Raw genomic sequence first — 27,143 nt, forward strand, 5'->3', positions numbered from 1 at the left:
TCTCCTGCTACTTCAGAGATAGCAGCCAGCAAACTGACGGGGCCAGAGGCTGCAGCCAGGCAATCACTGGTCTGCAAGCTCAGGGGAGAGAAGGCACGGCATTCAGAGAGGCCAGGGCAGCAGCGCTGAGCCCAGGGGCAGCAGGGAGAATCCACATGTGACTGTTGTGAGCCCAGGCTCCTGGGGTCCTTGGGTACCTTGTCTGCTGCTGATGCTGCCCGGCTCCCAATGAGGTGGAGACCCTCAGAACATTTCCCTGGCAGAGTATGGACAACCCCTTTCTCCAAATGTGGTAGCGCTGAGAGCAAACATGCTTGGACCAGACCCCTCCATTCCTTTTCCCGGCTGTGCTGAACTTCAGAAGGGCCTGGGGCAGGCTCCACCTTACTCTTGCCTCTGGGTGATGGCTCTGTTCCAGGCTGTTAAAGTGATTCTTGCAAATCTGCTCTGTTGCAAACACTGTTTTCTGAAAAGTTTCTGAAAGAATGCAGCCTTTTTGGCCCAAAAAAGGAAGAGGAAACAATTCCTGCTGCTTCTGTTCAGGTATGAGCCAAACCCCACCGGAGACAATAGAATGCAAAGCCATCTAGAAGCTGCTGCTCAACCTTCCAGTGCCCACCAGAGTGGGCACCTCCCCCTGTGCAGGGACCTTAGAACTTGGCACATTCACCAGAGCATGACCCACCTCTGGGATGCCACAGCACTGCAAACCCTCAGTTATACAGGTGTGTGTTACCTGAGAGGTTCAGCCAGATGTGACCAGGTATCTCTGCCATGCTGGAGGGGACCAGGTTCCCCAGTCCCTGTGGGTACCTCCTGTGGTGGTGCCAGGGCTGCCACTGCAGGTGCAGCTCTATACCCAGAGGCACAGGAGGGCTCTTACTTCTTGCTGCCAGCTGTAAGTGCTGTCGCAGCATTTGCGCAGACACGGTTCCCCGCCTCTGCACTCTGGTGAGGGAGTGGGCTGTTGCTGCAGCCCTCTGCCGTTCTGTGGCTGGTTTGTGCTGCACTCCAGGTGGGTGCTTGGTTCCTGGCCAGGGACCTCTGAGATGCCCCACAGCTGCACACACTTGCACTTGCAAACCCAGTTGTTCTTGACTCCCTGGCAAGACATCAAGCCTGTATCCTTTCCCAGCAGCTGTGCCCATCGCAGCAGTTCCAGAAGGCTGTAAACTGCAGGAGAAAAGTCAAGTATCGCCTCCAGCCCTGCATGACATGCAGTGGCAGCACTGCCAGCTCAGCCTGATCCCAAGGGGTTGGGAGACAGTTTGGTTGGGGGTACCCACCCTATTTGTCACTGTGCCCTGGGACACAATACCCTCATCAGGGCAGGTACAGCATCTATATACACGCACACACAGAACAGGGTCCACTTACAACCTAGGGACAGCAGTTATCTCAGCAGAGCATCAATCTCAAAATGTGCCTGTATCCTTCACTCATCCTATGAGCAATGCCTGTCCCTGTGCTGCACCCTCACTGAAGCAATGTCCCAGTCTGAAGGGACTGGAAAGCCTGGGCAGTTGAAAACTGGGGTAGGGGTTGCACCTGGTCAGCCTGAGCTGCATGTAGGCTATAGTTCTGCCAGTCCAGGACCAGCAGCATGAGGTCCTGGTGGGCTGTCTGGCATCTCTTGCTCTCCCCAGAGCCTCTCAGAGGCTGGGGAGGTTGCTCATCATACTGGAGTTGCTGGACAGAGGTGCTCTGGGACGGGCGTTCAGAGCTACAGAGCTGCGGAAGCTCTCCCGGTAGCGGAGGGAGCTCTCTGTGGATGAGCCAGAGTTGATGTCTGTGATGAACAAGCAGTTCCCAGGCTTGCAAAGCCCAACCCTGACACAGCAGCAGCACATGAGGCTTCCCACAGCACGGCGCACCTCCACGCTCCGGAGGGAGTAAATGATGGGGTTAACACCTGAGTTAAGCATGGCCACAGCCAAGGTCCAATCCAGGTTGTGGAGGTATGTGCAGGTCTGGGTCTCGCAGAAGACATCAAGGAGCAACAGGACAAAGAGTGGGCTCCAGCAGAGGATGAAGACACCCAGGATCATCAGCACAGTCTTCAGCAAGCGCAGTGACCGTTTGCGGCTGTGCCGAGAACTGATTTGCTTAGAACTGGCCTGGACTAGCTGGAAGATGGAGATGTAGAGGCCAATGATCCCCAGGAGGATGATGCTGAACATGACTACAGAGAAAAGGATGTAGTTCTTAGAGTAGAGAGGCAGGAGGACAGAGCAGGCATTGAAGTCACACAGACAGTTCCAGCCCAGCAGTGGAAGCAGTCCAATGATGAAGGCCAGCAGCCAGCAGGAAATGATCAGGCTGCGTAAGCGCAGGGTCTTGCTGGCTTCATTCTCAGCAATTGGCCTTACCATGGCACTGTAGCGCTCGATGGCAGTCACAAGCAAGCTGAAGGTGGAGGCAGCTAGCGCAATGAAGAGGATGCCTTCCCGCAGGAACCAGAGCTGAGGTGAAAGCTGGAAAGTCTTCTTGCCTGAGAGGCAGAGATTAGAAAGGTAGGCAATTCCTGCAAGCAGGTCGCTCACAGTGATGCTGGCAATGCAGGAGTAGACCCAGCGGCGAGCTCGCAGACACCGCAGGATGGCCAGCAGCACGAGCAGGTTCTCCAGGATGATGATGCAGCTCACAATGGCAAAGGCTGTGCGGATGAGACCCATGCCCTCATCCCCAGACTGCCGGTTGGTCAGCTTGCCTGTGAAGTTGTAGTGCTGCAGGATGATGTTCACATTTCTCATGGCAGCGAGCTGCAGGCAGGAACCTTTCCTGTCGAGCAGGTCAAATCTGAGCTCAGGATATTGAGCAGAGCCCAGTGGAAGGAGAAGAGAGTGATTTACCAGCCAGTTCAGCCCTGGACCATCCATCTTCTGAGCCTAGGTCAGCAGCCAAGGGATGCACAATGGAGCAATGGTTTGAGGTGGGGTTTGGAGCAGAGCAGACCCTCCGTTTGAGGGCTGGAGACAGCTGTGAGACTGCCACACAGGACTGGGTCTGATCCCAGCAGCCCTACCCAGCGTTGAGATGAGAGAGCCCTGTCTGCCAGTCCTGTGGCACTGAAAGAGCAAGGAGAGAGGAGGGTGAGGTGTTTTGTAAGTCTACGTATGAGTATGGGCTTCCTATTGTTTAATAAAGTTTCCTGTTGTAATCTAGAGTATTGACTTCGTTTCTAACAGCTGTCATCATTTCTCAGTATGGGTCTGGCTATTCTCAGCTTTCCTGTAGTTGTGAAGGTGGGACATGAATGAAATAATGTCAGGTCCCTCTTTGAGTCAGGGCAAGCTGGGTTGAATGGGGTAACACCTCCCATCTTGATGGGTAGGATCTGTTGGGCTGAACAAAGCCAGGTGCTAGTAAGAGCTCCCAGACAGCCTGAGACACTAAGTGCTTTGCCTTTTGTGGCATTAAATTCACCCCGGAGCCTGGCAGAGAGCAACTGCCTCTTCATCAACTGCCCTGTTGCATCACCCATGCCCAGATACATCCTTCTTCAGGAGGAAGGTCCAAGCTCTCACCCCTCTGGGCTCTGCTGGGGGCCCAGATCCTACCAGTCTCAGGACACATCCATCCAAGTCCTGCCCCGTCAATGCAGCAAGTCCAGGCACCTCTGTGCCTGAAGCTAGGGCTCAGTTCCATTCAGTTCTACCCAGATTGAAGAAAACCAGCTTGTCAAAGCCCTGTGTGTGCCCTGACGCTGCACCTTCCACCTTCAGCTCTCCAAGCACCTGCTATAGATGGGTCAGGATCTTCCCATCATCGAGGTCCCAGACCAGGAAACAGGCACAAAGCTACTGCCTCTTGCCTGGAATTGCAGAACACGTGAGGGCCTGCACTGAGACCAGAGCCAGGAGCCCTGACATGACTGTAATGTTAATGTTTGTCATTGACCTATTCCCTGTGTCTGCAAAACTTGACTGGAGAGAAAGTCTTGCAATGTGCTATTCCCAACCACAGCAGTTGAATTTGCCTTATGACTCACCTGTCATGACTGGCCGGAGACTCTTGCTGCCGGAGGGAGGTTCAGCAGCTAGCAGTGCTCTCCAGCTGCTTGTCTGAGGCCCAGCAGAGAGTAGGTAGTGGGGAGGGCTCCTTGTGCAAAATAAGTGAGACTTCTACCTACCAAAGTGGAAAAAGGGAAGTTACAACATCAACCACATTTGTGTGCAGGATGGACCCCACCCAAAACAGCTGCGAAGAGGCATAGAGAAAAGAAAGAGCACCTTTTAACTCGAGATCACAGCAGAAACTGTGCCCTGCTTTCACCTGTGTTCTCATGCCAGACTGGTGCAAAGACATGGAGGGGTCCCCAGGTTGAGAGCAAAGAGCAATGATTTCTTCCATCAGCATGGCAAGCAGGGAGTTGTCCTGGGAGTTGATCCACCGCTTGATGAGTGGCAAGATCCTGGGAGTCCATCCACTGCTTGATGAGCAGCGAGATCCTAGCCTGGATCACAGCATAGACAAGTGGAAAATGCAAAGGCGGTTCCTGCTGCAGGAAGTCATGTGCGAGCAAGAGTGGTTCTCATCAAAAGCTGAGGGATCCATCCTCCACATTCACCCTTTCAACTGGTGTTTTGGGCTTTTCTATCAGCAGTGTACAAAAAAAACTCATGCTGATAAAGTCAGCAGATGACCCCAAGACTGAAGGAGTGGAAATCAGCAGCAAGGCTGGGCCATGAATGCACCTCAGTCCAGAGAACAGGAGTACAAGGTCGCACATTCATCACAAGGAGCACATTCCCAAATGGGCTGGGCAGATGCTCCCAGCACATCACTGGAATCAAAAGGGTCAGTGTGATTCTTGCACATCACCCCTGCTTTATTCTTGCTTCAGGCTGAGCCTCCAGCTAATGTGTCTGCTCAGGACAGAACTGGTGGGGTGTCCCTAAAAGATCAGAGGATGAAGCAATTTGCCTTGTGAGGGGCCGTAAGTAGCTGCTCAAATGGCTGGCAGCATGCGGGAGATGTCTGACAGGAACAAGCTCTTTGTCAGGGAGATCTGCAGAGAGTGTTGGACAGGTGGGAGGCAAATGCTTTTGATGGCAGGAGGGCTTGAGGCAGGTAAACAGCTGGGACAGCTCAACACATTCATGGGGTGCCAGGTCCTCTGGACCAGCAAAAGCCTCTTCCTAATGCCCATTCCACAAGCACATCAGGTGCTGCATAAGAGGCAGCTTTTGCCAAGAGCTGTTCCAGTGAGACAAAACCTTGTTCCTTGGTCTGTGCTAGCACATGGCTTGTTTGGCCTTTCCATATTGGAGGCACTGGGTACCGGTGAGGCACGCCGCAGTTTGTTGTGAGGTGGACCGGCTCTGGGGAGCTGCTTGAGCTGTGTGCCAGCCCCTGCTGCAGCCCCCTCTCGATCCTGCCCCTCAGCAGCCTCCAGAGCTCCCTGCCTCCTGGCGAGTCAGCGCACAGTCCCATAGTCTGGGGGGACTGGGGGGACCTGCGTCCCCTGGACGCCATGCCTTCAGCTCAGCAGAGCAGGGCCTTGCTGCCTGGCACAAGTCTGGCTTCGTGTCCCCCTCAGATCTCCTGCTGCCAGAGCTGAGGAAGGGAGTCCCCAGGTCCATCGCTGGGGGCAAATGAGGCTTGCTCTCAGCGGGGCACCCACACGAGGAGAGTTCCTGTTGTTCTGCAGCCACTCCCCATTGCTATCTGCACAGACGCAGGCTGAGCTTTATCTTGGTACTTCTCCTTTGCTGCCGTTTCAGTTCAGATGTTCTTTCTTTGAAATGAAGGGGGGCGGGGGAGGGACACCCCATCCTGCAACGTTTCTCATCTCTTTCCTTCAGATCAAGACCACAATCTACTTGAAACTGCCTGATAGCTGCTGAGTGCTGGGCTTGGGAGGACCAGGGGCGGTATGGGGGTGAGCTGCAGCCCCCGGAGCCCTCTGCCAGAGCCGTGGCCATAGCAGGTGTTCACGGATGCTGAGAAGAAACGCCATAGCAGCAGAAGCCCTGGAACCCTCCACAGCCTGCTCCTACCAAGGCCAACAAGAAGGCAAAACCACCTCAGCCCCAGAGAGAAGAGTTTGCAGACAGGAGGGCCTAGAGAGGAGCAGGGCAGGAGCAGCCTGGAGCCCGGCGCCCTGGGTTTGTGGCCAGTGGCATGGTCAGTTTATGTCCCGGTCACTCCTGCCCTGAGACTGCCTGCTCCCGCAAGGGCGTCCAGCTCCAGATTGTGGGGGCCATGAGTAGCTGTGGGGGAAAGACAGCAAGTTACAAATGCAAGATAAAATATCAATGATTTATGTTGAGGTTTTCCTGCTGTGCTGCTGCACAGTCCTGATTAAAACTTTTATTTTCAGACATTCTGATTAAAAAAAAAATCTCTGGGTGAAGCTCTGTGGAGAGCTCTGCCTGGTGGGCCTGGTCAGGCAGCCCCCAATCTGTCTCATGGACAGCTGGCATCCCCATCTCTGTCCCACAAGGCTCCCTCCCCACCTCCCCCACACCCATCCTGTCCCTGCTGTGCGGCCCCAGCACAGCTCAATATCAGCCAAGGCATCCATTTGCCTGCAGGTGTTTTTCTGCTCCAGGAAGGGTGGAGTTGTGTTGGTTTAAAAATGACTGATTGCTTGTGGCAGTTGGTTGGTTGCATTTCCTAGCTTTGGTCTCTTCCACTGTGCAGCAGCAGGCGGTCATCTTTCCAGTGGCACATCCCAATGCGGCAGGATGCTTCTGGCCCCAGAGGAGCTGGGAAGAGCCAGCAGGGCCCCTCTGGCTTGGGCTGACACCAAATGCTGGAGACCTGGCCCTTCACAGTGCTCAAAGAACTGTCCCAGGCACAGCTGTTGTGCCTGGGTGTCAGTTCATTGAAACAGGGTGGTGGTGATGGTGGGTCTCTATAGGCAAAGAGTCTCTGCAGTGCATCTCTGGATTTGAAGGAGAACATGAAAGTTTCAGGATCGTGTCCTTTAGACCACATTAATGACCTTAAATGGCAAAGTTTTGTTGATTTTTTTTTCTTGAAGTGCCTTTTCTCTAGAAACTTGCATTTCCTCAATGCAAAAACGTTAAACAGAAAGCAAACAGCTTTATAAAACGCTCCTCCCCACCCCCCCTAAAAAAAGATAATTACTTGGAAGTCATGCCAATGAAACACAGCATCAGTGGGCCAGCCCAGACCCTGTCTGCCATGGTGTCGCACATTTCCCCGCTTTGCGACAGGTTTGAGATTTTGACCTTTTAGCTGGTCTGCAGTGAAAACCCTAAGTGCCTGAAGGACGCGAGCTTTGGAGGCACTTGTCCCTCAGCATCCCTCCAGAGTGAGCATGCCACAAATGCACACTCCTGAGTCTTGCTGCTTCTTTACAGTGTGGCATTTCGTGCAGCTCCTGACAGCCACTGGCAATTGCCAGAGAAGCAATTCCTCTCATCCCAAGGTCTCGCTTTTGGCCTGGGTAGCTGGAGAAGCTGGACCAGCTGAGTGCCTGGTCTCCAAATGCCATGTCCAGCACCAGCTCTCCTACAGTGCCTGGGACAAGCTCAGCTCTCCCCTAGCATCTTCTGCCCTGTAAGCCATGTCTGCAGTGAGCAGACACCTTGCACAGGAAGGAGGGAGATGCACAGTGCTCCTGCCACCCCCACTCGGTGTGGCATGGCCAGCCATGGTCAGTGTGGCTTCACCAAGGCCACGAGGCTGCTCCAGAGACCTGGCTGGAGCCTCTGGCCTAGGGTCCCCTGTGCAGGACCCATAAAATCCCTCATGTGAGCTCATCAGTGCTGCTTTTCACTCCTGGGGCCGGGCCTAGCTCAGCACCAGCCCTGTCCCCACAGGCTCACAGCTGAGAGCTGTTTCCTCCCATGTTCATGTGGGGATGGCAGGGAGGAACCGGTCCTCGCCCAGGAAACAGGCCTGGGAGGGCTCCGTGTAAACAGCAGGGTGATGGCCACGTGCGGGGAGCTGGTGGGGGTGTGGTGCTGGCACCACGCAGGGGAAATCACGCTGGTTTGAAACCCAACGTGAGCACTGCAGAGGAAGGACAAGCAGCACTCCTTCCTGTGGTGCGTGCTACTGGGCTGTGGCAGCGGCAATGCGCTTACTGGCAGCAGGGCTGGTGCTGCTGCACCATGTCTGGAGAGCATAGATTTATCCCAAGCTCTGCTGCTTACCGTCCTGTGCATCACTTCCTCCACCTGCTGGTTTTCTTCCCTGCCGGTTATACACAAGAACATGAAGTGGTTTGGGGCAGAGAACTGCTGTCTGGTTTCTACTGTCTGCAGTGTAGCCTGGCCCCCTGGCACCAGGGACCCACTGGCTGCTACAGAGCAATAAGTAAACTCAGATGGCGCTGGGCACCCATGCTCAGGGCTTTCAGCTCAGCACCATTGGGATCAAAGGGAAAGCAGGACCTTTGCACAAGGTTACTGCAGGATACAGACTCATGGAGAGAGCTGCTGCTCACAGAGAGAAACTGGGGATCAGAGCGCAGTGAGAGCCCTGTATTTGGGAGTAAGAATTGAATCAAACAAAAGCCCTGATGCCCGAGGACCAGCACGCAGGACAGCCCTTGCTGCCGGACCTCCCTGCCCGAGTTAGTATGGCCCTACCACGAGCCCAGTGGCTGCTCTAATGTGCTGGAGACTGCTCTGGGCAGAGAGAGATATATTTATCTGTTGTTTTTTTTATACCTACACACATATTCTTATTTTATTTCCAGGAACTGTTTCAGGGGGTTTCCATTCTCATACCGCAGCTCTCCCTCAAATGCCCTCCTCCCAGCAACACAAACTAACTGGCAGACCAGCCCCACTGCCGCCCTTGTAGCCTCCTGGGACACCTGCCCTGTGAGCTTGTCTGCGTGCCCACAGCATGGCTATCCTGCTGCCAGTTTGCCCAGTCCCCCAGCTTCGAGCCCTGGCTGGAAACAATGAGGACTGGCCCAAGCAGACAGGGGAGAAAGGGCTAGAGAGGAACGCTACGGTCATCCTGGGGGCTCCCAACCTCTACGCACCAGAAATGCCCCAGCAGATCTGGGGAATCAGGACAAGAGGTAATGGGCACAAACCTGAAGAAAGGAAGTTCCATCTAAACATGAGGAGGAACTCTGCTTTGAGGGTGGTGGAGCACTGGCACAGGCTGCCCAGAGAGGTGGTGGAGTCTCCCACTCTGGAGACATTCCAAACCCGCCTGGATGCCATCCTGTGCAACCTGCTGTAGGTGACTGTGCTCTGGCAGGGGGTGGACTGGGTGAGCTCTAGAGGTCCCTTCCAACCCTGACCAGTCTGATTCTGTGAGAGACAAGTGTTGTGCCTCTTGGACCTGTAAGCAGGGTGCTGGAAGGCATCTTACCAGAGATGGCAAAATCAACCCAGCACCAGCTCGCCAGGGGCAGTGTGGGCAGTGGCAGTGACAGCACCTACGCACTGTGCTTGTGCCGCCAGCAGCACTGCCTGCACAGGGCATGCCTGCCACGAAGCAGCACACTTACTGCATTCCCAAGGGGGGTTTAGGACAGTTCTTCCTCCTGATCCACTCTCCTTTTCTGGAGAGTGCTTTTTAACCTGCGATCACCTGCAGCAGGAAGCACAGCTGGTATGTCTTGGGCAGGCACAGTTGAGTTTGACACTTCTCACAGACCTACATTAGGACTGGTAACTAGAGACTGCTCCAGAGATGGTGATTTAGGATTAAAGCAAGCCCCATTTTCTTCAAGTGACATGCAGGCCCCTGAGGAATGTTGGCAGAAAATGTCCCAGGGAGTGGGCACACAGACAGGGTCGTTGGGTAGAAAAATCTCCCATAGCAGGACCAAGGATTTGGGAAGTGGGGGAGGGCGAGGGGCATTGACATTTCAGAGTGCTAATTGTTCTTTGTCTGTTGTCTGTCTTTGCCTTTGTCTGTTGTGTTTTTTCATCAATTCCTGGCTGCAGTTACAAGCCCAAATTACCTTATTTAAACCAGATGCCTGCAGAGAACCTGTAGTGACCTCAGCCAGAGCTTCTGGGAGGATTCCTGCCTAGGTGACCCAGATGGAAAGTACTCCAGGAATTAAAAGGAGGCATTACCCCCTACCTCTCCCAGCTCACCCCATCCTTTCAATAGCAAATTGTTCATCTGTACAGTAGAGGAAGGTGTTTTGGAGTAGCTGCTTTACTTAAGAAAAGCTAGCAGCTGCCCACAGCTTCACGGGGCAGGAGAGGAGAGCACTGCTCCAGCTTTAGCAACTAGCAGGCTGGCCAGAGTCTGCGAGTATGGCAAAGATGTCCTTCCAGTATGCAATGTGCAATCCCTCCTGAGCAGAGCGCACACTTCACACAGCATTAACCCTGACAGATTTATGCTTTGCTGTGGGCTCACAACTGCCCAGACAAGCCCCAGGGAGTGAGAAACAATGCAGCAAACTGGGACAACCTGGCAGTGGGGAAAATTAAGGTAGATAAGGGCTAGGAAGTGCAAACGGGATGGACAACTTTAAACAACACAGGGCTGTATGTCACAGCTCCTTCTGAGCTTGCAGCCTGAGAGTCAGGCAGCCCTTCGTACAAAGGACAGTCTCAGCTGCCATCACAGGACACACTCAGGCAATTGGAGGCCCAAAGATCAGACAGACAGAGTGGTCAGCCACCAGCTAAGGCAGTGTGAGAGCCAGGAACAGGAGGAACATAGGTGTCCTGAGCCCCAGGTCTATGCCCTTGATGCAAAGATTTCATCACCTCTTTGAAACAGGGTCACCTGAAGCAGCCCAATGGTGGTTTCTGTTCAGGACCACAAGGCCATGAAGGGACAAGCGCAGCAGGATGGGTGCTCAGTTTAGCATTCAACCAAATCACACTTTGCTAGGGGCAAGGTGAAGACAACAATCACAGCCTGGTTTGCAGGCAATTTCAGGTCAGGGAAGGGAGAGAGCAGGGAATCCAGAACAGGGTAGGTGGTCCTATTTGAACAGAAGTGCCAGTGGCCAGACCAGCTGCAGAGGGAAACTGTAGAGGGGAAAGAGCATCTGCAGTCATTGCGCTTGCCAGCAAAACATGAAGTGATCTGACAACCCCCAGGAGGAAGTGGCATGAGCTACTGAAGGTACACTATCAGACAGCCTTATTGCCAGAGTTTGAAGACACCTTGCTTTGAAGCAGGTGGATGTGATTTTTCCTGCAGCCAAACTGCAGGAGAAATGCTTGCTTACACCTCAAAAATACCCTAGGACACCTCTCCAAGTCAGCATCCCCAAGGCTTTGGGACTGCAGCATACCACGCTCTCTCTGCCCTGCTCTATCACTTGTCAATCACAGCCTCAGGCCGGGGCAGCAGAGATGCAGATAGACGTGCAGGGATGCTGCACTGCTCTGATTAGCACAATCAGGCCATCACACATGGTTTCCTGGCTGCTGGGTACAGCTCGTCCAGGGTATAAAACCAGCCCTTAGGCACTAGGACACTCAGACTTCCACACATCTTGGAGGGAGTGTCCATCTGTGGGAGGAGATGTGCCAGCCCCAGCCCCAGCCCCTGCTGCTGGCACTGCTGCTCCTGCTTTCCTGCCCATGGGCCAATGCCAGTAAGATGGTGTGCCGCGAGCTGCTGCGTGTGAGGCTGCTGGTGTGGGCTCTGACCTTAGCAGCCACCGATTCATCCTGTGGTGGGGTGTCTTGCAGGTGCTCTACGGGGTCAGATTGTGGGGGGCCATGAGGCTCAGCCCCACTCCCACCCTTACATGGCATACTTGAAGGTAGGAATGTCAGCCTGTGGAGGCTTCCTGGTGTCCCCTGACTGGGTGATGACAGCTGCACACTGCATGGGGTGAGTACTTCATACAGGGGCTTTATCCCCTTCTTCCTCCCCTAACCTGTGAGGTCTATCACTGGAGTAATTTTGGAGTAGGTTCCTCATCCTCCTGTGCTGAGCAGCTCTCTCCACCTGCCTGCAAAAGGGGAGGGATGTGGGTGAGACCCAACCTGTTTTCCCCCTTCTCCCCTCTGCTGCCACGGCCAGGAATGCCACAGTCATCCTGGGGGCTCACAACATCTATGCACCAGAAACGACCCAGCAGATCCGGGGAGTTCTCAGATACCACCAGCACCCTGAATATGACCCCAACACCGTGTCTAACGACATCATGCTGCTCAAGGCAAGGCAGTCCTGCAGCAGGCAGTGGGTCGGAGGGTAGAGTGTGGCTGTGGGTCTGGCAGGATCTGGGCAGAGCACATTCTTGCTGTCAGCACCGTCCGTTGAGGGTTTCATCAGCTGCTTTTGCCCATGAGTGCTGGTGGCAGGTAGGAATGGGAGGGACCTAGGAGGGAACTGCAGGCAGGGCTTGGAGCCACATGCCCTGTTTGCAGCTGCTCACCAGAGCTTGCGGTGCTGTACGTCCTGCTAGACCTCCCCTACCTCTGCACACAAAACGTCCTTCAGCTGCTCTCCTCATAGCCTTCTCCAATAACCTTGCTTTCTCCCAGCTGACAGCGAAGGCCACTCTCAATGACTACGTCAAGACCATTTCACTGCCCAAGACCAGCAGTGACCTCCCCACGGGCACCAAGTGCAGCATAGCCGGGTGGGGCCTGATCGATAATGACCAGGCAACCAACAAGCTCTTTGAAACCAAAGTCTCCATCTACAGCCGCAGGAAATGCATCCGCTTCTATCCACATCTCAACATCGGCATGGTCTGTGCCGGCAGCTTCCACGAGCTCAGGGATTCCAGCCAGGTATGGGCTGTCGATGGGCTGGGGGCTCGGGGCAGGCCCATTCCCTCCTAGCAGGGGCTGCTGCTGGCACAGGCTTAGCTGGTTCCCAGGGCAGGTGACAAGCATTTGATTTTTCTCTCCCATGTGGACTAGCTATCTGGATGCCCTGACACCATAGTCCATGTGCAGTCCCAGGGGCAGAGCCCCAACCCACCTGCCCTGGACAGCTCCACCAGCATGGTGGGCATGTGGGGCAGGAGCAGAGCCACAGGTCCAGAGCAGAGGCACAGCCCTGCTGGCAGTGTCTGGGCAGGGAGGGACCGAGGTGAAACCTGCTCCTACAGGGAAGGGACCTCTAAAACCAGTCTCTCATCTGTCCTCAGGGAGATTCTGGTGGGCCCCTGGTATGCAATAAGGTGGCACAAGGCATTGTTTCCTTCGGGCACGACACCCCGCCTGGGGTCTACACCCGCATCTCCAACTATCTGCCCTGGATCAAAAAAATCCTGAAGAAGTAGCGGCAGCTGCACTTGGTCCAGCATTGGTGAGGCCCTGGAGACCGCACTGGTTTCCTTCCTGCCCCTGCTGAAGGCTTGACTCCCTCTCTCCTCGGGAACCTGAGTGACCTGACCCCACAAGGGTCCCCTTCTTTCTGCCCTGAGGCTGCTGGCTGTCTTGTTCACTGCTCATCTCAGGCAGCCAGTTCAGGGCTGTGTTAAATCACCCTGGCAGAAGCAGAGATCATCCCAGGTGGCACCAGAAAGATGCTGTGCTACAGTGGATCCCGTTTCCATCAGAGATAACCCTGAACCTGCTTGAATCTTGCTGCACTTAAAACCCACAGTAAACTCAGAGCTGCACTTCCCAGCGTATGTCTTTTTTCTCGTACCTTGCCCCGGGGAGAAGGGCGGGAGGGTCTCACTGGTGGAAGTGAGAGGTCAGCCTGTTGGGATGGAGGCAGTCATAGCTCTGTGCTCACTGAATTGGTGCAGACTTGGAGGACAGGAGCTACAGTTGCCCTTCCAGGGGTCATGGGGACAAGTGTGTTGCAGGAAGAGAAAGTGGCCAGGTAGAAGTGGTATGGGAAAAGTGATGTGCACACACTCCATTCACCAACTTCAGCAACGTCATCATCTGCCTGGGAGCACCTGACAGCTGGGATGTGGTGTGTCAGCAGGTACCAGGGGTCAAAACTTGCCATTCCCTGCAAAGTAATGACTGTCCCCTCTGCGGGGACCACACGCTTGGGTGATGTTGCGCCCTAGGACATAGGCTGGGTCACAGGGGAAACCAGGCTAATCTTTTCAGCTGCCTTAGATTAAGAGGCTCCAGCAGGTGAAGGGAGCTGAACTTTTTGTGGACTGTGCTGTTTCTGCCCCCACTTGGGCATAGGACAGGTGGTGGCTGAGATCCCAGGGATGAGGCTTTAGGATCTCAGAGAGGAGACATACTCAAAGTCCCAGCTTGTTGCACATCATTGCTTTCAGTCTTTGCCTCTGCCATTCTCCAGCAGCCACAGTTCTCTGTCTCCTGAACAGCAACATGATGCCCTGGGTAGAGACACAGATACAGTCTCTGAAAGGATTGTACTGAAAGGGCTGATAAAGGACCTGGGTTCACAAAAGCACCTAACCCCATGCCACCTCCTCCTTTTCTCCCATGCCAACTAAAGCGGGAGAGCCTGACTCTTTCCCTGGAGAAGTCATGGTCATGTCCTAGCTGGGAGCTGCCTTCCTTGGGGCTTGGCATGTTTCTGTCCCTCTCAAGAAGGCAAGCCCAGCCCTAGCAGTAAAGCACGAGCAGAGACTGTTCTAAGCAGTAGCACAAAACTAAAAGGGCTTACTACTCTCCCTTTGGCCAGGCAATGCTCAGAGGTGAGTTTCTCCCCACAAAGGATGCTCTAGCACTGTTTTCAGACAGCCCCTGCGCCAGAGTCTGAATATCTTGCACCAGCCGCTCCTTCCATGGCCTGCACTGGGTGTAAAGCAACCTGCCTAAACTCTGAGTCCTGGTCTCCTTCGTTCCAGCTAGTTTCTGATGGTGTCTCTCATACACAGATAGGAGAGCACTAGACACTTTCCTGGAGGAGATGACAAGGGGCAGAGACAGTGCATTGGTAAATAACTGAGCTGCAGAACTCCCTGGTGCAAGTTCAAGAGGAGACCAGACTGGTTTGCTGTGGGGAAACCCAGTGGTAAATTTTAAACATACAGAAAGTGTGTGCAATTCAAGGGAAGGGGACGCTTACCCTGTTCTATAGTCTTTCTTAGGCTCTCACTAGCCACCTCTGTCAGAGGGAGGAGATGGCCTACGGTCTGGCCCTCGATGTCTGCTCTTATGTTCTCCCTGTCTTGCCTTCAGCACACATGCCACCCTGGAGAAAATGAGAAGGGTCCATGGTTTGGGCTTCTGCTAAGAGCTGCTATCAGCTAGGAAATCTGCAAGTGAAAAGGCTGCAACCGCTTATCAAATCTTCGTCACGTCAGGGTTTTCCTTGAAGCTCCAGCTACTGCAGTCTTTGCACGAGAATGGCAGCTTTTAGCTTATAAATGGGTTTTGCCCTGTGACACAGGGGGCAGATAGGAAAGTAAATTTACCGGCAGTCAGTGAGGGCAGCAAGGACGTAACAGCCCCATTTTCATAGAATCACAGAATTGTGGGGGTTGGAAGGGACCTTCAGAGATCATGTAGTCCAACCCCCTGCCAAAGCAGGCTCACCTAGAGCAGGTTGGACAGGAGGACATTTTGAATACCTCCAGAGAAGGAGACTCCACAGCCTCTCCGGGCAGCCTGTTCCAGAGCTCTGCCACCCTCAAAGAAGGTTTTCCTCATGTTCAGATGGAATTTCCTGTGTTCCAGTTTGTGCCTGTTGCCCCTTGTCCTGTTGCTGGGCACCACTGAAAAAAGTCTGGCCCCATCCTCTTGACACCCGTCCTTTAGATATTGATCAGCATTGATGAGATCCCCTCTCAGCCTTTCTCTTCTCCAGGTTGAACAGACCCAGGGGCCTCAGCCTTTCCTTATAACAGAGGTGCTCCATTCCCTTGATCATCTTTGTAGCCCTCTGCTGGACTCTCTCCAGTAGTTCCCTGTCTCTCTTGCAGTCCAGAGCCGAGTCACAGCCATGGCAGGAACTGCTGCTGGGGAGAATGCATAGACATACCCTTCCACCTTCCGCTGGAGCGTGCGCTGGTGCCAGTGGGGAGGCGTGGGCACATCCTGGGGGCCCAAGGCAAGGAGAGTACGTTCAGTGATTTACCACCAGCTCTTCCTTCAGCACAGTCCCTCTCACCATGGGCTGAAGGAGGACAAGGTGCAGCTGTCACAGAGCCTGGTCCAGGGAAGACAGATCCCCGCCATGCACCACAGAAAGGCACCTGGCACTGTGTGGCATTTAAAAATCACTGTCTGCCAGGGTGAGGGCAGTGCTGGCTGTGACACACTTGGACGCGACCCTTCCCAGAGGAACAAGACCAGCTTCAGGGAGTCGTGTCGTTGGGTTATCTCTAGCTAGTGAAGGGGCAGAATCCCAAACCTACATCTTTCGTCTCTATCTGCCCTCAACACATCAGAGGTAAAGTGACCCCTGCCCCAGGGCCAAGGAAGTGTTCTCCTGCCTTCTCTCACGTTGTCTGCTAAGAGACAGGGAACTCCCTTATTAATGGTGGACAATTACATCTGGAAAGAAACACTTGAAATGGTGTTTTGCTGTACAAAGCAAAACAGTCAGCAGCTGGTGCAGAAATACCTTGAGGCAAGAGCAGTAGTCACGCTGCTGTGGGCCACACTCATGGAGCTGCTGTAACAAATTCTTGCCCTCACATAGCCATGACCAGTGTGGTGTTATCAATGCACTCACACCATTTTTGCTCTATTAGCCAGAACCACATCTGTTGAGAAAGTGGGAGGGTTCTCAATTGCCACTGCATGGTCTTGGGAAGTGGTACATCAGGTGAAGGGAATCTTGTTCTTGCAAGGCTCATGATAAAAATCAAGAGAGTTTGCAAGTCCCCAACAACAAATACGAGCTGCAAGGAAAGACCCCACTGGCAGGCAAAGGGATGAGGATGGATATGCTCCCTATAGATTCCAGCTCAAAGGCAACAGATTAAAATTGGCTCTGGGTTTAGAAGGAGGTCAGACACTCCAGATCGGGCCCAACATGAAGGTGGGTTGATGCCCAAGGCTAAGGCTCACTGAATTCCCCTCTCAGATCGCTGAGGCATGCAATTTGCAGATAGATTAATCAGATGAGTCTGACTTCCGTGGTTTCCTGGAGTCTACTCTCACGCTATAAAACCTTGCTGGGAGCAGGAAGAGACCCCAGCTGCAGCCTTACCTCCGGGGGATCCACTGAGGCCGAGAACGCTACGATGAAGCACCTGCAGAAACTCCTGCTCTCTCTCCTGCTGGTGACATGCCCCCCAGCCAAAGCCAGTAAGTAGAGCGGCCCGGAGGCGGGGAGAGGGCTGGGGAAGGAAGAGTCCCAGACAGCGCGTCTGTGCCCTGTGTCCTGTGACCCCCTCATCCTCAGTCCCGTGCATTGTAGACTATTCCTGGAATCGGATGGAAGGAGGAGGTGAAGCCAAGACCCGCTCCACACCCTACGTGGCCTATCTGCAAGGAAAGAACAACCAATTCTGTGGAGGCTTCCTAGTGGCCCCAAACTGGGTGATGACAGCGGCTCAGTGCTTTGTGTAAGTTTTTGGTATGTTCATACAGCACCTGGCACGACGAGATTGTCACACTGCCATGATCCAGGTAACATCTCCCAGATGGAGGTCTAACAGTTTGAGTCTCTTCCTTCATGGCTGTGGCCAAACTCTTTCCCTAGCAGGGAGTAGAGGCTGCTCTGCTGGGACAGGGGCTAGCACCGAAACCGCGAGGGTCTGTCCGCAGCTCTCCCTTGAGCCGTCCTTCCCCATGTCCCTCCCCAGCCCGTATTCAGATACTTACTTTTTACTCCCCCTCCATGACTGATTTTATCCTTCCCAGACATCAACAATGATAAGTCAGACCGGCTTCTTCCCTTGCTGTCACTGACCTGCTGGCATTGCAGGGATTGCTGGTGTCAGGCTTTGCCCTTTCTGCCACCAAAGACCTCCAAGACTGTTATCAGAGTTAATAATCTCTTACGAGCAAGGTGCTTGCCCATCTCTCTTCCATCCCTCCAGCTGGAGAAACTGGGGCATGGATAGGCAAGAGGGCTCTTCTAGATGCGCATGACTGTGTAGCTACTACGCTCCCCAGGGCTGACAGCTCTGCCCCAGTGCCAGTAACACAGGCCCAGGGCCAGTCCCCACATCTGAGCAGCATCTGGACAGTCTTGGCCCAGAGCAGGGTCCTGATTTAGAAATCCTTCCTTGGTGCAATGGACTTCCATGGGCCTACAAAGCCTAGACCAACAGCCCACATATCAGTAGACAGCAGCAGCATTGGACCAAATCTGCTCAGCTCCAGATCCAGAGGGAAAGTAACCCCTGCAGAGCTCTGGCCTGTCAGATGGGGACTTGCTCTGCCTCTTGGCTGGGTAGATTCACTGGCAGAGCTCCTCGCTCCCATCATTCTCCTTTAAAGCCCAGCTGGTCTCTCCTGGCCATGACCCTGGGAGATGTGCCTCAGTGTTACCAGGGAAAACAGGAGAAAGCTAATGACATACACTGTGCTTGATTTTACCAGACACAAACCTCTGACTGTCATCCTTGGAGCCCACACAATCCAGAGGAGAGAGGAAAGCTGGCAAACATTCGAAGTCCAAGAGTATCACTGCCACCCAGACTTCGTAAGTCCTAAGAAGGGAAATGACATCCTCTTGCTGAAGGTAACTACCTGCCTGGAGCACCTGCATGGTCCCGTCTGCCTGATGTGCAGGGTTGTAGCCCTGGAGCGGGAGGGGACAGCCTTTGTCACAGAACATTTACAGACCGAGCACTTTTTTCTGTATTTTCTGTCCCCTTGCCCAGCTGAAAGGCAATGCCACCAGCAACAGCTACGTTAGGACCATTTCCTTTGAAAAATCAAAAGTCCCTGGTGGGACTGCGTGCAGCATAGCTGGCTGGGGCTACAAAACCTCCGCTGGCATGTTACGTGAGGCCACCGTCACCATCATCAAACAAAGGGACTGCCTCAGCCACTACCCTGGACTTGCTGACAACTTGATTTGTGGCCGCAGTGGATCTGCTGGGGTACCTGAAAAGGTCAGTTTCCGACTTAGGGAGTAGAAGGTGGTTTCCCAGGTGCTGGGCACAAACCCCGTCTGGTCTAAAAAACTTCACTGAAAAGGTACAGTCTAAAATTGCTTCTTGTTGTCCCCTCACTTTGTCCCTCTCCCCCCTCCATGCTTCCTCACCAGCATCCCTCTCTCTTGCTGTCCTGGCACAAGTGGTACTCTGGGTCTTGATCTCCCAGGATCAGACCCACGGAGGGGCAGCAGCGTTCCTACTGACTGCAGGCATCATGCTTGTGCTCAGCCCTGGGCGAAGCAGAAGGGACAAGTGGATCCTTGTCTTCCCACAGCAGAGGACTTTGGAGTCTGCAATAGCACAAGTTTAGCTGAAGAGGGGTTTGCCCTAAATCTCGTAGCTGATCTGAGTGCGTTTTGTAGTGCTCTGCAGCCAGCAGAAGGGCAGAAATGAAGTGATACTTCAAACTTCAGCATTTGCCCAGCTGTAGCTGTGCTGCATCCCAGACAAAACTGCCAATGGTCCTTTTTGAACCACATACATTGCAAGTCCAGACTTCTCCGGGAAAGCTCTGTCCTGATATTTGCAGCCTTCCTGTTCTTTGCAAACACACCCTTTTCCCAGGGACCCCACGTAAATCAACACTGATCTCTCTCCTACTCCATTTTACAGAGTGATGCCGGGGATCCACTTGTCTGCAACAACAAAGCCTATGGCATCTTCTCCTATAGGCATAACAATTGGCCTGGTTTCTACACACACATTGCTCCTTTCCTTCCTTGGGTCAACAGAATCATGAAGTCAGCATGACTCTACTCTCCCCCACAGCTGCTGCCCTGGAAAACTCATCTTCAGGGCCCCATGCTCACCTGCTTTTTCTGCCTTTCTTCCTGGGAAATGTCTTCCAGTGATCCTCATGGACATGGCAAGGACTTCTTTCTGGCAAAGCCAAACTACGGCAGCGGGGGCTTGGAGCAGAGGTTGCACCTTGGCTGCGTTTGTTCCCTGTGCAAGCCAGAAAGTGCCCATCCACACAGTGCATGCCCCCACACTTTGCTGTTCTGATTTACCCCTTTGTCAAGCTGCTTGTAGCTACAGCTCTAGAAAGGAAACAGCAGGACAGCCCTGAGTGAGGTGACAGTAGGTGTTGGGATGTCTGCTGCTCTTTGGGGAAGGCAGTACAATTAAATCAGGGGGATGGCAGAGAGCAGCCTCCTCCCTGACCCTCACATCTGTGACACTGACTGCTGCTGCTGTCCCTGACCTCTGAAACCTGCTGCCTCCTTTCTCCCCTCTTGCTGTAGCTCCGGTGTTGTAAGAATACATAAAAACAATAAATCGCATCTGCATTTGACAGCCTTTTTCCTTCTGTGATTTGGTTTTCTCTTGGTCACTGGCTTCAGTCCTGAACAGCTGAGAAGAAAGTCACTGCTCAAACAGCTGAATCCCAAGCTGGAATTTTCTACCCTAACCAGTGGCCTCCATTTTCTGTCCCACCTAAACCCCCAGAATAGGTGTCAAGCCTGGTTTTCAGGGCAGGGGAAGCCTCTCAGCCTCCTCTCCCCAGTGTGGAGTGCTCAGCAAAACTGAAAAAGATGGTAATCAGTCATCTCCTGGCAGGAGATCGTCTCCCCCCAATATGCTGCAGTGTGAGCAGGGAGGAAAGAATGACTACACAGGGGAGCAGGCACTGAGCACGAGGGGTCCCTGGGGCTACAGGAGCACTTGCCACGTGTGCCCACCGGTGTTGCACAGGGGCAGAATTAGCCCATCTCATCACAGGGTGCCTGAGAACCACAGCCAAGGCTCCAGTCCCCGCAGTGCCCAAGTGCCCCATGAGACAATCCATGTCATGGGGCTGTGCCAACCCTTCTGCTGCCTGTGGCTTCTCAGGTTGTCAGACACCCGGGGGAGCAGCCACTCGCGTTGGCACACGCATTGGGCTACTCCAGCTGTGCAGCTGCCTGGAGGAACACACTACCACGGAAGGAGGTAAAGTACAGGGCCATTCCCTCCAGGAGGTTTATGTTGCTCAGAAGAAGGACCCGCAGTGTGCTCCAGAGCCCAGGCAGCCCCCAGCAGAGCCAGGCTCTCCACCACCCCGTTCTGCGGTGAAGGGGGTGTGTGCAAGAGACTGCTGTCTCTCTCGTGCAGATGTCCCGCTCACCAACCCCCAAGAGCACTCTGCCAAGTTCCACAGCCCCACTGAAGAGCAGTGACAGTAGAGATGGCCCACGCCGCTCACTGACACTCACCCCCCTGCCTGGAGCACCCTACAAGTTCCTTTGCCAGTACCTCCTGGCACAGCCTGAGAGCTTCTCACCTCCTTGCTGTTGGCTTCCAGGCAGTGGTCACATTCACCGAGGGAGGCCAGATAGATCAGAGCAGTCACACTCTCAAAGCAGCTGATCCATTTCCTCTGCTCCGACTTCTGCCCCTTAAAACATCCATGATCCTGCCAGGATGGAGGGTAAGCCAGAGGCAGGGATGCACTATTTTCCCCTTTGGATAGGCACTGCCTGGGAGCATGGTGTTGACAGGGGTCACAGACTCAGAGCCCCACAGGACTGTGCTGATGCATCTCAACAGGTTACCAGATATCGAGTGAGTTACTAAATGTAATCCCAAATGCACTCTGAGCCTGCCAAGAGCAAGTGAGCAGAAGCCTTACCAAGCCACCTCTTGGGCAGAGGACAGGAAGACCAGAGCCAGATGGAATTCAACTATCTGAAATTCAAGATGCAGGCAGCGTTTTGAACAAGAGAAGGCACAGAGGTGCAAAGGGTCTGCTTCCTGATAACCACAGCCCAGCCCAAGCAGAAGCAGAGGACACTAAGGTGCTGCCTTATTTCCCACTGGGGAAGAGAAAGGCAGCAAGAGAGAGCCCAAGGACGAGAGGCATGACTGAGAAGGAAGAAGCGAGGTGCAGGAGAGTTGTTTGGGAAAAGGTGAATCACATGCACTTGCCACACTCAAAGGGCTGACTGCTTTACAGGAGCTTCACGTTAATGTCCCATTCTGCACTGAGAAGTGGTATTCCTTGTTGCCAGCTGTAGGCATTTGGCTCTGCAGTGCATCCTGAAGAGTGGAAATATAAGAGCCCTCAGGTACCTGCTCCAGATGGGACAGAAAACTGCAGGGAGACACAGTACAAGGAAGCAGTCTGTCCCTTCAACCCGCAGTGCTGTGCCACATGTCTACATCATATGTTTGTCTAATTCTCAAGCCACACTCCCCTCATCCTCCATAGCTCGCTTCCAGTTCTCTTCTGGAGTCGGACAACTAGGTTCCTCCAGCAAAGAGGCAAGTGCTTTCCCAGATAGACACTGTGGAGGCAGATAGCACCAAACTTGACTTTCTCTGCCTGTAGCCAGTGTTGGAGTTGTCCAGCAAGCTTCATGCCCTCAGTTACCCTCCCCCATGTGCATCTTTTACATCATCTCCCAAAGCAGGTATACACTCATGCCTCTGGATGTCACAGTATAAATACAGCATCTTATAGGGCTGACACCACTGTTTCATTCTTTCTTGCAGATTTCAACAGAAGAAAAAAAAAATATTATCAAAGTCAAAGCCCTGTTTTTTTTTTCTGACCACATGTAACACAGAGTGCAGAAGAGATGTAGACCTATTGGCTGTGCCATGTGGGTACAACCAGTCCATTCCAGAAGGGAATACCCCCAGACAGCTTGGTGTGGTCAAACTGCACCAACTGGCTTAGAAGCAAAGACTTTGCTCCTGGTTCAAGCCACAAACGTGGACAGCCAGAACACTGACCCTCACCGTAAGCAAGATGACAATAGCACCTTGCACAGCAAGGTCTTGTACCGCAGCTGTAAGACAGTACTGCAGTACACAGTTTTATCTCAGATCTCTGCCAGCCCATAAAAGGGTGAAGTCAATCTATAGCAATAAAGGAAACGGAACTGGGAGTACTGCTCCTGCCCGCATACATTAACTATATCACCACCCTTCTCTTCCCACAAGCCCCTGTAGCTTGCAATAATATTCAACCACTGTATTACCGAGGCACAAACACCACAGAGTCAACCCCAATTTTGGTGAGTCAGGAAAGACATCCCACCCAAAGATTCAAGAGATTTTTGTGCCTGGTTGTACTGGAAAACAGGAGTGAAAGATGTAGGCATCAGTTCATTGGCGACTCAAAATCAGAGATGTTTCAGTGCTGCGTATTACAGTAGCGGCCAAATGCCCTGGTGACAGTGATGCTCCTGTGCAAGGTGCTGTATGGGCACACAGCAGAGTCAGTCCTCACACTGAAGGTGCTACAGAAACATGGCTAAAGGCAATAGAGGCATGGGCTTGCTTAAGGCTGCACAACAATGAAGCTGAAGAACCACCTCAGCATCCAGAGCAGCGTTTCTGGCATAGTCAGCTGGTGGTTCTCCTCACATACAGTCAGGCACACGTGCTCCCCCAAGGTCCTTCCAGCTGGTACTTTGGGGAGCTTCCTCCCTCTACCACATCTGCTACCCCCGGTCCCTCTTGATTGTCCTCCGTCCCACCTCTGCCCGGCTGTCATTGAACAGAAAATCAGCATCTCTCCCCCAGTGCCACTCGCCAAGAAGTAGCAGTTTCAGCTCCTGCCAGACTCATCTCTTCTCCCTCAGTATTTTGTTGATTTTGCTGTTGATCAGAATGACAGCTTTGTCCTCCACTAGTGGGAAACATGGGCAAACATGAGCAAACATGGCAGCAGCAGAAGCAGGAGAAGCACAGAGCTGTGGATGGGATTTAGGGAGAAGGGGGCTGCAGCAACTCAGCTCTTCAGAGCAGAGCGCAGTTTTGGGAGGCTCCGGCTTTGTCCCTCCCTGCTCCACCCTCCAACCCTGTGCATCCGGCTGTGGCTGGACTCAGGCAGGTGCCAGTCAGAGAAATCCTGATGAGCCCTGCATCACACACAAGTGTTCATCAAGATCCATTGAGTCATTCAGGTCTTTTTGGTGAAGTTGGCAGCAAAAAACAACCACACATTCCCACCACATCCTGACAGTCAGCAAACATTTTCTTCCTACATTTTGTGGTTTAAGACCAAAAAAAAAAAAAGAGACCCACCTCTTCTAGAATAGAGCTTGAAAATATTGTATCTGAAGGAAATTAATCCTGAGATTTGGCAAGTAACCCAGTGAGAGAATGAGAACAAATATTTCCATCAGGTGCTTAGGGTTTCATTGACAAAAGTAAAACATGATGAAACCCACTCTGCCAGTCCCACTAAGTTTTCAAGTGTCACGGTTTGGCCTCAGCCAGCAACAGAGCCACTGGGCCGCTTTCTCGACTCCCACGGCTGTGGGAGAAATCGGCAGAAAAAGGCAAAACTCGCGAGATGGTGCAGTCTAACAGAACAGCAAACGGGAAGAGAAAAAAAACAGTAACACCGATAAAGAGACATAAAGACGCAGTTACAGTACCGCCGCGCACGAGCCGGAGCCGGAGCCGGAGCCGGAGCCGGAGCCGGAGCCGGAGCCGGAGCCGGAGCCGGAGCCGGAGCCGGAGCCGGAGCCCGCCCGCGAGTGGCGACTGTTCCCTGTTCCCCGGCTAGCTCCTCTTATAGCCCAGGCATGGGTCACGTGGTATGGAATACCTGCCTCCCCTGCCGGCTCCTTGGGGAAATTAACCCCATCCCTGACGGAACCAGGACATCAAGTCACCAACAGTTCCTCCAGAAAACCAATTTCAGGATGTCCCTTGCTGCAGTTCTGTCCCACGTGGCAGCAGTGCCATTCAAGCCCAAGTTACAAAATTGGCTGAGCCTGCCAGGCCACACTTTCCCATGCCGTCCACAACCTCTCACCCACAAACCACGCAGGGAAAAACCTCACCGTCTGAGATACGCCACGCCATTACCTGGCCCGGGTGGGGGGGGCCACTAGCAATAGAGTTGAACGGTGAATCCCCACTCCCAGCTCAGAAAGAACCACCATAAGGAAATACGGCTTCTCGCATCCTCCTCTGGCACCTCTCGCACTGCCACCTCTGCCCCGGGGAGGGGAGGGAAATGGTATCTGACATATACAGATTCAGGCTCTTAAAAACAGAGCCACCCAATCCAAGAAGCAAGGATCTGCATCACTGGGAGCCAGCGCTTTCCGTTCCCCCCACGTGTGCCAAGGCCACTGCCGGTGCAGGGGTTTCTCGCCCAGGAGAGCCATGCAGCACAGGAACCGCACCTCTGACTGCACAGGGCGAGAGAGAGCTAATGGTACAGCGACTCCCACCCGCCTGGTGAGTGCTCAGGGTTAACATGCTGCTCATTGGCATACCCCGAGCTGCATCAGTCTGACTGAATTAATCTTAATTGGTGAGGGCATCTGCATATCGGCAAACCATCTGATCTGACAGAGCCCTGAAAAAGCACACTCTCGTCCACCAGCTGCAAGTACAGGGCATACAAAGTAGGCACAATGCCCGTAGGCCAGCTTCTGCATTCATGCGATGGAAGTGAAACACTGGCAAGTACAAGTGAACACAGAGAACCTCATCCTCTCCCGAATTTTGAAAGCCAGAAACTTTTTGAGTAAAAACTTCAGATCACAGAAGCACAGATTCTTTCCACCCATAAAAAGTGAGAGCAAACCTCTTCTATTCTCTACAGAAATACAGGGGAAAAATCCAGAAGAAAGCTTTTTTGAGAGGACTTTTCCCCAGACACTGCGCATGCACAATGCGACCACTGAAGGAGGAGTCCATACATTCCACATTGGACTCTTGGGCATCACACAGCACGGCAACTGCTGCTGAGAGGGGACGGAGAGGGAAGGAGTGTGGTAGACAGTGAAATGGTGAATGTATTCTATTTTACGCAGACAAAGGGCATTCCAGGACCATTGAGGCTTGTCTTTGAAAACAATATGAAAACACTAACTCTGCTCACTTTTTCTCCTCATGCGGATTTCCAAACATACCAGCTTTGATTGGGATTCCAGGTGAGACACTAGCAAAATTTGATAATCTATCCAAGCCTCGTGCAGGGCAGGGAAGAGACGAGGAGTTTTACAATAACGTTCTGTTTATACGGATCCTGTGCTGTAAGGAGGCCTGGCTTCTCTCCTCTCTTCACTGCTGCAACCACTCCCACCAAACCACAGGAGGTTCAGGACCTCAGAGCCACCAGGCACAGAACCCCAGTGAGTGTCACGCTGCAATAGCACTGCCAGACTTGGGAGAAACATCTGAGTCTGCACCTGCAGAACAAGCATTGCTCTCACTGCCCTTGATGCCACGTTTACTGTGGCCTTAACTACGGCCGCACACTTCAGGGCTTACAGCTGGGGAATGAGACCCAGCTCTCCAAAGAACAACAGAAAGCGAGTCTTCAGAGACAAGATGAATCTGACAGAAATGTGCCCAGCTGAGGTGTGGAGCTTGGTTCATACCCATACTATGCACTCGTAACAGAGAAAGCAGTCAGACAGCTGAAGACATTTAAGCAACCTCTGGAGAAAAATGGAACAAAATCAGACTCTTTATTATTAGAGCTGCCCAGGTAGTTTTGTAGGACATAGAGGTTTTGAACTTGAGAATATTTGCATTCTTCTAACTGCATAGAAGGTGATGGTGGGGGAAGAGATCTGTTTAAAGGACAGGAATCCAACAGCTTATTTATTGAGATTAGAACAGACAAATTACATTCTAAAATCAAAGACTAGGGGACAAAGTTTACAAAATTACTAATAAGAACATCTGTCTTTTTGAATCCAAACTTGTTCTTTTATTTTTTATCTGGAAGTTTTGATTAAGCCCAGTTTCACACCAACCAGTTCCTGTTCTTAAACCATTTTAAGCCAATAGATACACTTCAGTTTGCAGGTTACAACAAAAAGTTTCCTTACTATAGAAACATGATCTCCAAAATTTTTGAAAAGCAGCAGTCAGACTGAAGTTTTTGTGTTAAAAGAAAGCCGCTAATGGGTTTCATTTTTCAAGAAGTACTTCTGGAGAGCGTTTGCCTTTCCTTATGTTCACCTTTGCATAAGGATGACTTGTTAGAGCCGGTATAGTATCTGCAGCAGCGCTGGGTACAAAGCACTAGACCAAAGATTTTAAGATTCAAAGTACTTTCCAAGCCTAGTAATTCAAAACGTCTCAAAGTCCCCTAGGGCATTCACGTGACTAAGGAAAGCTATAACCGAACAAAGTTATCAGTGATTTTTGCTGCAGGTGATGATGTTGCACAAAGAGAGCACGTTTATGCTGTGGGTTTTACATGCACACAGTGCCCTCTTTGGGTTAGCAAAAGCACGTGTTCTTCAAGGTTCTATCTCTAAACAACTTCTGAATTGATCCAAAAAAA

At 52.8% G+C, this 27,143-nt stretch overlaps 3 protein-coding genes across 3 annotated transcripts; 2 read left to right on the forward strand and 1 right to left on the reverse strand.

The window, feature by feature from the left end:
- Positions 1 to 1,430: 1,430 nt before the first annotated feature.
- On the reverse strand, positions 1,431 to 2,879 carry S1PR4 (sphingosine-1-phosphate receptor 4; the record flags this gene model as incomplete). The annotated part of the gene is made up of 1 exon (XM_082495486.1): positions 1,431 to 2,879. The coding sequence occupies one exon, from the start codon at positions 2,877 to 2,879 to the stop codon at positions 1,653 to 1,655; it is 1,227 nt and encodes a 408-aa protein (XP_082351612.1). The 3' UTR covers positions 1,431 to 1,652.
- Positions 2,880 to 11,445: 8,566 nt separating this feature from the next.
- LOC309681609 (mast cell protease 1A-like) lies at positions 11,446 to 13,501 on the forward strand (the record flags this gene model as incomplete). The annotated part of the gene is made up of 5 exons (XM_082495510.1): positions 11,446 to 11,518; positions 11,616 to 11,760; positions 11,953 to 12,088; positions 12,417 to 12,668; positions 13,031 to 13,501. The coding sequence occupies 5 exons, from the start codon at positions 11,446 to 11,448 to the stop codon at positions 13,163 to 13,165; spliced, it is 741 nt and encodes a 246-aa protein (XP_082351636.1). The 3' UTR covers positions 13,166 to 13,501.
- A 3,396-nt stretch (positions 13,502 to 16,897) lies between these two features.
- Positions 16,898 to 19,763, forward strand: LOC309681625 (granzyme E-like; the record flags this gene model as incomplete). The annotated part of the gene is made up of 5 exons (XM_082495530.1): positions 16,898 to 17,084; positions 17,197 to 17,344; positions 18,327 to 18,468; positions 18,611 to 18,844; positions 19,502 to 19,763. 5 exons carry the CDS (start codon positions 16,898 to 16,900, stop codon positions 19,637 to 19,639), a joined length of 849 nt encoding a protein of 282 aa, XP_082351656.1. The 3' UTR covers positions 19,640 to 19,763.
- Positions 19,764 to 27,143: the final 7,380 nt, after the last annotated feature.

The sequence above is a fragment of the Vanellus vanellus genome, assembly GCF_965231255.1.
Source record: "Vanellus vanellus genome assembly, chromosome: 25".
In the NCBI taxonomy this organism is placed as follows: domain Eukaryota; kingdom Metazoa; phylum Chordata; class Aves; order Charadriiformes; family Charadriidae; genus Vanellus; species Vanellus vanellus.